The 12196-nt window shown below is 34.2% G+C and overlaps 2 protein-coding genes across 2 annotated transcripts; both read right to left on the bottom strand.

The window, feature by feature from the left end:
- Positions 1-1522: 1522 nt before the first annotated feature.
- On the bottom strand, positions 1523-2347 carry LOC102581871 (protein RALF-like 33). Its single transcript, XM_006349851.2, has one exon. The coding sequence runs from the start codon at positions 2158-2160 to the stop codon at positions 1702-1704; it is 459 nt and encodes a 152-aa protein (XP_006349913.1). The 5' UTR covers positions 2161-2347; the 3' UTR covers positions 1523-1701.
- A 3898-nt stretch (positions 2348-6245) lies between these two features.
- Positions 6246-10254, bottom strand: LOC102581536 (heat stress transcription factor A-5). Its single transcript, XM_006349850.2, has 2 exons — positions 9958-10254; positions 6246-7643 (listed from the first exon to the last, which is right to left on the bottom strand). The coding sequence occupies exons 1-2, from the start codon at positions 10186-10188 to the stop codon at positions 6438-6440; spliced, it is 1437 nt and encodes a 478-aa protein (XP_006349912.1). The 5' UTR covers positions 10189-10254; the 3' UTR covers positions 6246-6437.
- Between the last annotated feature and the right edge of the window lie 1942 nt (positions 10255-12196).

Raw genomic sequence — 12196 nt, 5'->3', positions numbered from 1 at the left:
TGGGTTGAATCAGAAGAGGACCTTTATCTAACATATTGCAGCAAGTGCATTGTATATTTCAACCTTTCCACATTTCTGGTACATCAAACAAGCAAATCTTTACCAGAGTTTACACAAATAAAGACGATTCGTTCCAAGAAAAAGGAATGTCTTCACAGCGCGTGGATGTAACAAGAACTCCTTACATAGCCGAGAAGACTAGATGAGTTGAAGCAATGAAGAAACTACACTTTCTAAAAAACCATCTGTTTTATGCATGATAACGACAACTGCAAAGCTTTCTTGACATCTTTTAGCAAAGATAGATAGACATTAGTTCTGTATCATCAATACTGACAATTGACATAGAAAGTGGAAACTAGTAGATAATTCTGCAAAAATGAAGGATATCAGCTTCCTAATGGTTGAAGGTAAAGCTAATGAACTGAATATTGCAGGAAACTACTCAAGCCTCAACTAATTCTTTTAGGATGATCATAAAGGTTTGTTATTTTTCCAGTAGTGCAAATCTTCTTAATGTTTCTTTGATCAGTCGTGCTGATAATACACCTACAGAAACCAGCAAATGCCGCCACCCTCCCCAGCTCCAAAAGATTATAATGAAAGAAGAGAAACCATATATAGAAGAACCATCCTCATTGAAGGATTATTTCTTGTCATTATTGGACTACTACTGATCTTTCCTAAGCACCATGTTAATCTCTTTTCTAGTATTTTCTTCCTTAGTTTTCATTCACACAGGTGCTTCGCTCTGCGCTCCCTGCACACCTCCCCTTTCTAAAATGTTACTCAAGAAAGTCTTATACGGCATCCACTTCACGTCATTTCCACAAAATACGTACTCCATAGACAAGCACCCAAACCAATAGAGGATACACAATAGCCTTACCTTCTTGACTATTAGCATTCCCCAAAATTCTACCCGTTGGCCTCTCAGTATACATCTAAAGTATATTAGAGACAAATCACTTACTCGAAAATTGACGCATCAGAGACATACGGACATGGCATTCTCCTAGACACAATGCTAAACCTCTCTTTATATCATAGCCTAAAAACATTCAAACTGATGTGGAAGTTTGTAATGGAAGCTCAACATCATAATAATACATAAAGAATCATCTTTTGTTTCTCAAAAGAGCGGTAGAAAAGATATAAGACTCTGCTCAACACAAATTTGCACGTAACACACAACAGAAATCATCGTATCGTTAACAAATGGAAGTCAATCTTGTGGATCAAACGAAATTACAAAGAATACTAAATGTGTGAAAGATCAGAACTTGACTTTGCTTAAAGTTCCCCTGCTCGTATGATTAACATCCAAATAAATTTGAGACCCTAAATGCCTTACTGCTCCTTTTAGTATCATCCTCTATACCAACATTTCACTATAACGGTAAAGTTCTTTCAAGAACCGATTTTTCATGCTATGAACACATTTCACTATAGCAGCCAAAAAATATCCAGACAAAACAATGCTTCATAATGCATAGAAACAGATTGGGAGCATAATATACATAGAACCAAAAAAATATATTTAGCAACATTGGTTACATTAATTTTTATATTAGTATACAACATTAGCAACAAAAAAACAACCACCCCCACAAGTCCCAAACATAACTAAATCAATATTCAAAAAAGCAGAAATAGAACTTTTTTACCAATTCCATTGCATAAAATTTCTCAGCTAAAAATTCAAGATTTGATGTCACTGACCTCCCTAGCACACCTTGTAATAATCTCACATCCTCTGTTGTAATTATTAGCTGCACCAGGAGCTTTACAATTATAATATGAAGCACCAGGAGTATTACAAGGCACCAAATCCCTCTTCAATGTACCATAACTAATGTACTTCTTTTGCATAAGCAAAACCCTTCTATTACTTTCAGAATCCATCAAATCTTCTTCACCCACCATTTCTGAGCATTCTTGAAGCTTTTCTGAACAACCCCTTTTCCCCATTAGGTTAAAGTTACTATCTTTAACTGATTTAAGGTCAAGAACTGAAACCCCAGAACAAAATCTCATCTGGGCATGGCTGAAAAGAAGCAAGAAGAAGAGGGTCTTCAATGGATTGAAGTAAAGTTGGGATTTTTGCATTTTGTGAGTTTGAGGTTGAATTTCTTGTAGCTTTTCTCCTGGTGTTGTCATTTTTTTGTGATTTTGGATTTTGGGCTGTGAAAGTGAGATTCCAGGGTGTGTGAAATTTTGGAAATTTTGGAACTAGTGAGGAGTCATTAATGGTGTAGGGATCATCCTATTACATACACCTACTTTGCTACTCAATTGTCATGGGAGGATTGTGGGGGTGAGTAGTGAGAGTGACCCACCACCATTCTTGATTTTTTTTTTTTTGTTATAGGTTTTCATTTAGTGTGTGATATCGATATTGGAGTGTGATTAAGTCGGAAAGTTAATTTATTGTTTAATAAAGACAATTTCATATTTGAAGCTCGAATCTAAAATCTCTAGTTAAGAGAAGAGATAGTGGTCAAGACACACACGTGAATTATCACTTTTGATCACAAGTTTCTCAGTTTAACTCTAATCTCTTCTCTTTCCTATCTGAACTATCACCAGATTGTTCCATTTTCCTACTTGAACTATCACCACCTATGCATTAACACACATATACATGGTGATCGCTCAAGTAAATTATTGTTTAATAATAAATTGTATATCTAAAGCTGAATTGAAAATCTCTAGTTAAGAGTAGAGTGGAAAAACACACACCTAGAATATTATTGTATCGAGTTTCACACTCAAACTAGCCGTTGTTCTCTTTATCTATTTGAATTATCACCTGTTGTTTCATTTTTCTATCTGAACTATGATCACCTACGTATTGAAACACACATGAATGAATGGATGGTGATAGTTTAGATAAGAAAAAGTAACAACTTATAGTTGAAACGTGAAACTCAGGAAAAAACAATAATTCAAATATATTTTTTATCATTAAATCTTAAGAATAAAATACTTACGACTCTATCACAACCGTGTTTGGCCAACATGTAGAAACAAAATTTTGCCACTAGCTTTTGCTTTAAGACAAGACTTTTGACTTTTGAAATATGATATACACAAAGTAAGTTGGATCTAGGCTGGTCTCAAAATCTCTGTGTTTATATCTTGGACTTGGGCTGGTTCCCAATTCTTTATGAATAGTATATACTAGAAAAGGACATAAAAGTTATTTATGTTTAAGGTTAGTTTAAACTAGTCCTTTTAAATATACAATTAAGCTATTTTAGTTCTTTATATTATCAAAATTGAACACTTTTGGTCATTGTTTTATTAGAAAAAACACATGGTAGTACATATATCTTTGATGAAATTGGCTCGTCGAAAGCACGTGAACAACATACTCAGTGTGATCTTACAAGTGAGTTTGGAGCCACATGAGCTATTTACATGAAATAAAAGTAGTGAAACTAAACGTCAACCAATTCATTCCTCAATTGAACATATCGATCATATACTTCCTTTTAACCCTCCATTTGTATGAGACATCGAATGAATCAATGCTATACTCTGTTGAAAGTAAAGTTAAGATGTAGTTTTCTTTAGTTTAAACAACTCACGTGCTTCTCATGAGCTAATTATGTGACATATATATAACTATGGTTGAGTTTTCGTAAATATAGCAAAGAATAGAAGTACTTAATTTCGATAAATATAAAGGACTAAAACTGTTCGAATTAGTGCATTTTGAAGGACTATTTTAGTCTCAATTGTTATCAATTCATTTTGCATGGTGTGTGTAACTATTGGTACACAATCAAGTTCATTATTGGAAAATCCATTAAATGGTTGGGGTGTGCTGTTTACATATGATTAATTTTTCATGTGGGAAAATTAGAGAAAAAATTCAATCACTAATGATTATTCTGTTCATTTTCATCAATGTCTAATCGGAAACAACCTCTTTACTTTTTTTTTAATGAAAGTAGGGATAATAAATTTCATAAGTGACATCTAAAATTCATTGTTTTATCGCCACTCACCTAACGTCCCCAATAATATGTTTTTGGTTATTTTTGGACTATCAAATTTGTGGTCCAATATTAATTACCTTTTCATTGATAAGATTAGTGGTCCAAAAACTTGAATCTCAAGCAAATTGAGATTGCTATTTTGGATTTGATGGTTAAATGTCTAATTAGGTTCTATTATTAATTGTATGTATTTATATTGGTTGCAATGAAAAATGAGCATGACCTTTTTTCCATTTCATGAGCATATATCCTCTTAAATGAATTAAAATTCTCTTTAATTTGCCTAGTTAGGGAGTAACTGTGAGTCCGGAGTCTAAAAGGCAAAAAATATTGTCAAAAATTCCAAAAGGGCACATCACTTTTTATCTAGCCAAAAGGGCAAAATCGCTGCGTCAGCAGCGATTTTCCTCTGACAAAATGACGAAATAGCAGCGATTTCGTCTAAAAAAAAAAATTAATTAAAAATCGCTGCCACAGTAGCGATTTTGTAAAAAAAAAAAAAAAATTATTTTTTATTTAAAATCGCTGCTGTTTGTAAAAAAAAATAAAAATTTAATTAAAAATCGCTGCGATTTTGTAATTTTTTTTAATTAAAGATCGTTGCTTTTTCTTTAAAAAAAAACTAAAACGGCACATCAAAAAAAAAATTAACCAAAAGGGCTTCTGACAAAACAAAAACAAAAATCGCTGCATATTTTTTATGATATATAATTCAATTTTCCTCATGCTTCAACAATTTTATTGAGTATACTGTCGTCTTGTTTATCATTTTTTATATTATTAATAAGTAATAATAGGCATGAAAATAATAGCACTCGGCATGAAAAACGCTGCCCCTGCAGCGATGTGTAAGGAAAAAAAAAATCTAGACTTAAAATCGCTGCCACAACAATTTTATTTTTTTTACAATGGCAGCGATTTTTAATAATAATAATAAAAACAAATTTAACAAAATCGCTGCTGTGGCAGCGATTTTTAATAAAAAATATATTTTATTTTTTTTTACAAAATCGCTGCCACAGCAGCGATTTTTAATTAAAAAAAATTAAAATTTTTTTTAGACGAAATCGCTGCTATTTCGTCATTTTGCCCTTTTGGCTAGAATAAAAAGTGATGTGCCCTTTTGGAATTTTTGACAATTTTTTTTGCCCTTTAGGCTCCGGACTCGAGTAACTGTTTCACAAGAAGTAGTTGATCCGATAGTAAGCATCTCTCACTTTTAACTCTACGGTTATGAGTTCGAGTCTCTAAGACAGGAAAATAAATGGGAGCTCCTAGGGAGATACGCTCTAGAGGTAGAGTGATTGTTTCTAAAGAATTTCTATTGTATTCTGCGACATCCAAATTGGATATAACTTTAGCTGTAAAAAGAAGTTTGTAATAAATCATAATTTTGGTAGGTTGCGAGTTAGCTTGAAACTTTAAAATGGTAGGTCCCTTTAACAAATGTCCGTTTTATTGTTGTGATCATATCTTTTTAGTATCTTCAGTTTTAACGATACCTTCTACAAACTCTTTTCTTATTTAAATTAACCTAACAACTTAATAAAATATAATAATACCAAAAATTTGAAAACCCAAAAGAGAATAATTTAAAAACTTTGGTTTCTTTTTTTTTTTTGTATTTATAGTTATTTTTGGATATCATATTTGTGGTCCAACATTTCCTTTTCTTTGATGAGAATTGGTCCAAAAACTTAAATCTCAAGCAAAATGAATAGCTATTTTAGGTTTAGTGGTTAAATGGCTAAGGCTCTATTATTATTGTCTATAAGTTGCAATTAAAATTGAGTATGATGTGAGTATCCTCTTTAATTAATTAAAATTCTATTTGCCTAAGGAGTAACTATTGACCTATATAAATGAGTTCATATTATACAAAGAATATGACTTTAATTGTAAAAAAAGAAAAAAATTATCTCCAATTTATTTGGTAAAATGAAAGGCAAGTACATCATAATTATAGTAGGCAATATGGTTGTTGAGTTAGCTTGAAACTTTAGAACCTTTAGCACACCAAATGAGAAAGGAAGAAAAAATGGATAAAATTCGCGAATAACCACTTTTTAGCCTCTGTAATTGAAAAATAATCATCGTCGAGTTTCAAATTTCACAGTTGATACTCTAGGACCTATGAAATTTGAAACTCCGTGATAATGACTATTTATCGATTACAGAGCTGAAAGTGGAGTTTGAGTTCTTTATTCTTTATATGACACTCAAGAAAATCAAACAACATTTCATCACCAAATACACATCTTATTTGCTCAGAAGTATATTTATCATAATATTATTTGTATACATACAAAGCCATATAATGATCCCAAAACAACAACAGGAAAAAATAGGCTTTAACAGAGATTGATAGTTACAAACCATGCAGTATAGGACTGAAATGTTTCAAGTGCCTTCAATGACAACTTCATAAACTCAAAGGGTAAGGTGTTCCACCTTTCTTGTGTTACTAGCTACTCCTTGATTTGATTTTCTCTCGTCTTGCTCGTCGTAGGAGTTCCCTTTGTAGCTAGAGCTAGCCTCTTCGTTATCCGAGCAGCCTGGTCTTTCAGTAAGGAACTGTTCCCAAAAGACATCGTTCACTCGAACAGGAGCAGCTGCAGGCACTTGCTTGTTGGCAGTTGCATCATGTGAAGGTGGCAAAGATTTGTCATCAGTAGGAGGGATTTTGTCATTGGCATCAGACTGTGATTCGAAACGTTTACCTATCTCTTGACCTATTTGAGGCATCCTCACTGAATATTGATTTTTATCGACTTGTGAAAGACATGAAGCCAAAGAAAGATTCAGTTGGCAGGAAATGTGACCGTCAACTTCCTCGTTAGATGTCAGGCTTTGTGGCAAGGGATGCAGTCTTGAGCTTTCAACATTGCTTGAAGCACGAGGTAGAGATGAATCCATCTTCAATGTAAAAGACGTTCCTGTATCTGATAGTTCTATTGCTTCAGGGGTATAAATTACTCCTACCGTTCGAAGTTGCACTTCTCTGGACCATCCTTCAGATATTCTCCTATGTGCAGGGCTTCCGCCATCATCATTCGAACTTTGGGTGCTGCATGAAAGCACATTGATATCTGAAACAGCAGGTGACAATTCAAGCCTGAGCTTATTTGAAAAGTCTTGATGGGAAAGGTTCCCAAACTCAACTCTAGAACTGCTATGGTTGTCCACCGACATACTTTCTTGGACTGGTTGAGTGCTGTCGATTTGAGGCAATCGCCTCTTCTTACTAAATGCAGAAATATCCATGGACTCGAGTTTCTGAGCAAGACGCTCAACAAAGTCAGGATTTTGAATTGCCTTCTCAACAAATGCCAGTAAACTCTCCTGCCTTTGCTCTATACTGCCAACCCGCCCAGTTAGTTCTTCTAGCTGGAGTTTTGCAGCAGATTGTTGCTGTCTGAACCTTGAGACATTAGCCTCGAGCCCAGACTTCTCACGTGTAAGTTTATCAATCTCTTCCTCAAATGCAGCTCTTTCTGGATCAACTGTGGAACCTGGAGGGTGACTATGACTGTGAATGGGTTTTCTACGATGAATGTTCTTAAGTAGATGCTTCTGGTCCTTCAAGAATTCCTCATTGGCAAATTCCCATCTTTCTGGATCAATCTTCCGGAAGCCCTGTCAATTAGATATGTTTATGATGTCAATAATCCTAGATTAAATTATGGCAGCAACTGAAATCCTCTAGTAAGCAGGCGCAATCGGTCCTAATAGTAGTGAAATGGATAAAGAGAGATTCATATAGCCAACCCCAACTAACTTGGGATTGAGGTATATCTAATGTTGTTGTCAACAATTGATAGTATATCTCTATTTAATGAACACGGATCACCAATCTCAGCAAATAATTTACTTAAACAACAATTTATCTTTGCGTTTCGTCTATTGCAATATAAACACAATTGGTAAGGGGTACAAACCATGCTGAGTTTGGATAATCAACTCAGAATAAATCCGACAACTGGAAACTTCAATAAAAATACCCTTAGTCATCAGGGAAGTAAAGCTCAAAATTCACAGATTGCATGGAATAACAAACAAACAAAAGCAGCAGCGACTACACTTAGACACGGGGTTACGTAGCATTATATAAATCTGACAAAAATTGCAGATAACTTGAGTAAATTAGTGAGGTTCCATCAGATATCATGCAAATTCTGACTATACTCTAAAACAGAAGTGAACATCTGCTCAAATGCCCTGACTAAAATTGTTTTGTTCGTTCCGATTTTTCTTTAAACAGTTGTATGTATTTCAATGTTTATCACGCCACTCAGGAAGGTGTATTTGGTTTTTTTTCTTTCCGCAGCATTAATCATCAGTGAATGTCTGGTATGAACCCACATATTAAATCACCAGCCAATGACTGGTATGACGTGACATGCAGAGATTTCATCCTCGTGATGTGTAGAGAATGATGCCAACATCTTCTGGTACGAACTATAGGTGCAACCAGGACACAGCTTTTCCATGACCAAAGGTTGGTTTCCAAGAGAATGTTGTTTTTGTGGAAGAAGCACATACTGGTTTTAGTTGACATGTTGAGAAAAACGTTGAATCACTGGAAGGACATCTGTTAAACACAAAGAAACACTAAACGTGGTGCCACAGGTGGAGAAACAATATTAGGAACAGCTAAGTTCCTCAAAACTATATTCACCACAGAGAGATCTAGTTATGTTAACCTTATGTCAACAATGTCAAAGGTTAAGGAATCCTTCTAATACCTTTTCTTTGTGCATAAGCGAATTCTTTAGTCGCAACCAAGTTGGAGGCATTCCATACATACCAAGTGTAAAGCATTCTAAGAAAGTCCATACACCTAGAAAAAACCCAACGAGAAAAGATAACCCCCTCCCCCTCTCCATTTACCTTACCCAAAAGACCACGATTTATTGAAAAAAGCATATATTATCAGTTACGTCAATCTAAGTGCTTTAAGATGAACACATCTAATCAAGTGAAGTGCTCCATCACATATACATACCACTAGGTCCAGTTGCCATCCTTATATGAATACTCCCACCTCCACACTTATCATAACTAACCCACCAAAAACAAAAGAAGAAAAAAATAGTTAGAACTTCCGCCTCCATTTTGTTGTCTTCAAGCACAAATTCATCATAATAGTCCTCTCATGTTTAACAGCCCATCTCACACCCTCTAATGAAAACAAAAAGGATCCTGATAATTAGATATCTATCTAATAGATTCACAAAAAACCTTGCACCTCGACATTGCCCCACTTCAATTAACTATTCATAAGCAATAACTTCATCAGAAACAACAACTATGCCTTAATCCCAAACTAGTTGAGCTATATGAACCCTCAAAATCCATTCTACTTCATCTATACTCAAAAAAGTTCAAGGGAATTCAATCAGCAAACCTCGACTTATCACATAGAAAATTGAAGTAAGAATTACATGCTTGCTAGATGCTAGAATTCACCTAATATTCATCCGTGATTAAACGAACCACTATAACCATAGAAATGCGGAAATACAACAACTCAAGCTTGAACTTTAACCACATATTGTAGCTCAAAATCACATCATAGAAAACCAATTCAAAGTTTTTCAGCTGAATCCATTTCAACAGAAAGATGACAAACTCAACAATTCAATTTCAATAGACAAAAAATTAATTCAAAGATTCAATTTTTCAGCTTAACCCATTTCAAATACAGCAAAATCAATTCAATGATCCAATTCTTCAGCTAAACCCTTCAATTCAAAGATTCAGCTAAACCCATTGAAACAGACAGAAAATCAATTCTTAAGCTGAACCCATTTCGAAAGATCGATAATCAATTCAAAGATTCAATTCTTAAGCTGAACCCATTTTGAAAGATTAGAAAATCAATTCAATGATCCAATTTTTTCAGTTGAACCCAATTCGAGAGAAGTCAAAGTGGAGAGAAAATACATACGTAAGTATTGAGCTGTCGAATGAAACTGGAGAAATTGTTGTGTTTGAAATAAGTAGGAAGAAGAATTCGAGCGAATTCTGGAGGATTCCACACGACAAAGCTGTGACCAGTCGGAGTCCATGATACGATGTCATCAGTTTGCGAATCATCCACCATCTCATATGTCTTCAACAAGAACGGCGCCGGACCTCCACCGCCGCCGGCCGCCACCGCCGCCGAAATCACATCCATTTTATTGAACTGAGAGAAACGCGCCGGCGAGGGACGACGAATCAACTTTTGAAGACAAAAGGCTTAGCCGTCCGAACTTGACTTCTAAGTTTCATTTTGAGTCTTCACTTACCCGGGTTTCGGGTCAGAACCGTTCGTTCGGGTTTCGGGTCAGTATGGTTTGTTCGAGTTTCGAGTTAGTAAAGTTGGTTTGCGTATCGAGTCATTAGAGTTCGTTCAGGTATCGGCTTAGTAAGATTCGTTCGAGTTCTGATTTAGTACACTTCATTTGTTTGGATTTTGGGTTTGTATGATTCATTTGGTTATCAGTTCAGTAGGATTTGTTCTAATTACAGATCAGTACGATTTATCCAGATTCATGTTAAAACCTATAGATTCTAAGTCAAAACTGTTTATTCGAATTTTGAGCTAGTGTGGTTCATTTTGGTATCGGGTTAGTACGATTCATTCGGGTTCAAGTTAGTATGGAGTATGGTTCGTTCTGCTATTGAGTCAGTAGAGTTCATTCGGGTATCGGATGAGTATAATTCATTCGAGTTCGGAGTTAGTATAGTTCATTCGTTCATATTCTAGGTTAGTACGGTTCTTTTGGGTATCAGTTTAGTATGGTTCATTCAGACTTTGGATCAATACGATTTATTTAGATTCACATTAGAATAGTTTATCATGTTTTGGATCTCAGGTCAAACTGTTTGTTTGAATTTCGGGTCGGTATGGTTTGTTCAACTTTTGAATAAAAAACTGTTAGCACAATTTGTATAATATATATACTTTCAGGTTATACAATTCACCACAATTGTATACATAGAAGCAGGGGCAGACCCACGTTGGTTCCAGGGGTTCACCCAAACCCCCTCGACAAAAAATTACACTATATATTAAAGTAAATTTTCTGTATTTCTGTAGATATATATATTTTGAACCCCTTTAATAACAAAGAGAAACTGATGCGCAGTGGCAAGTCCCTTGAAAATTAAGTTGTGCGTCACTAGTTTGAATTCAGTTATGTTTTTCTTTTCTTTTTTTTTTACTTTAAAAAATGTGCTAAAAGTGTGGTTTTAAATCCAAAAAAATCCATAGTTCACATTTTTAAAGGCTTATTTACACGTTTATACTTTTATTTTTCAAACCCCCTGAACGAAAATTCTGGATCCGCCACTGCATAGAAGATATTCATTTTGTAGGAGAACAAATAAAACATTTTATTCATAATATGACTCTTAGTATGAGAATAATATTACAATCCATAGATATTCATACACACCAAAACTAAAGTATCTAAACCATTTTTAGAATGAGACCTTATTGAAAGGGAAATGTGCTCGTTAATTAAAAACAACAATATAATAACATTAATAATAGTGATCGCGAAATTTCTGTCTTTCATCCATTATTGTTACGTCCATGATGATCCGAAGGGCTATCATGCCCCGGAGGATCAATGAAAGAATCACCAATTTGTATCAAATCAACTAAGAATCAAAACAAAAGAAGTGTTGTATTATCAGAACCATTCTTTCAGTTAAATCATTTCTCTCATAGGATCATTTTTTTTTCTATTATCGCTCCAATAAAAAAAATCAAAAAATCATATATACCTGTTTTAGTCATTGTTGTGGGTGCTACAGGGAAGAGCAATCCACCCAAAAATATAAACAAAATGAACAACGTGAGTGTTGCTTTATACAACATTTTTCCTAAGAACTTCAAAAAAAAAAAACTTTTGTTTAATGAAATTTGATTACTTTTGTTTAAGTCAAGTTTTTTCCTAAATTTCACACTTATTTCATACTTTTCAAAATTAAACAACAAAAGGTCATGTCAAATCTTAAATTCGACTCTCTTATTATTCAATTTTTCAGGCCTCGTGGTGAGAAAAAAAATGGTTTGTATTATGAAACAAAAATATTTAGGTGTGTTAATAATATATGATTAAACTAATTTAAAGATAAAAATATTCTTTATATAAGTAGCGTAACAATTTCTATATTATTAATTACCGTATTAT

The sequence above is a fragment of the Solanum tuberosum genome, unplaced genomic scaffold, assembly GCF_000226075.1.
Source record: "Solanum tuberosum cultivar DM 1-3 516 R44 unplaced genomic scaffold, SolTub_3.0 scf00114, whole genome shotgun sequence".
NCBI lineage: Eukaryota > Viridiplantae > Streptophyta > Magnoliopsida > Solanales > Solanaceae > Solanum > Solanum tuberosum.
The sequence above is the reverse complement of the archived record's forward strand: the minus strand, read 5'-3'. Positions and strand labels throughout refer to the sequence as shown.

Coding starts and splice junctions, on each gene's coding strand:
- LOC102581536 (XM_006349850.2), bottom strand. CDS start 10,188: ATGGATGTGATTTCGGCGGCGGTGGCGGCCGGCGGCGGTGGAGGTCCG. Junction 7,644..9,957: donor TTCGACAGCTCAATACTTAC/GTATGTATTTTC, acceptor TCTAATTGACAG/GGCTTCCGGAAGATTGATCC.
- LOC102581871 (XM_006349851.2), bottom strand. CDS start 2,160: ATGACAACACCAGGAGAAAAGCTACAAGAAATTCAACCTCAAACTCAC.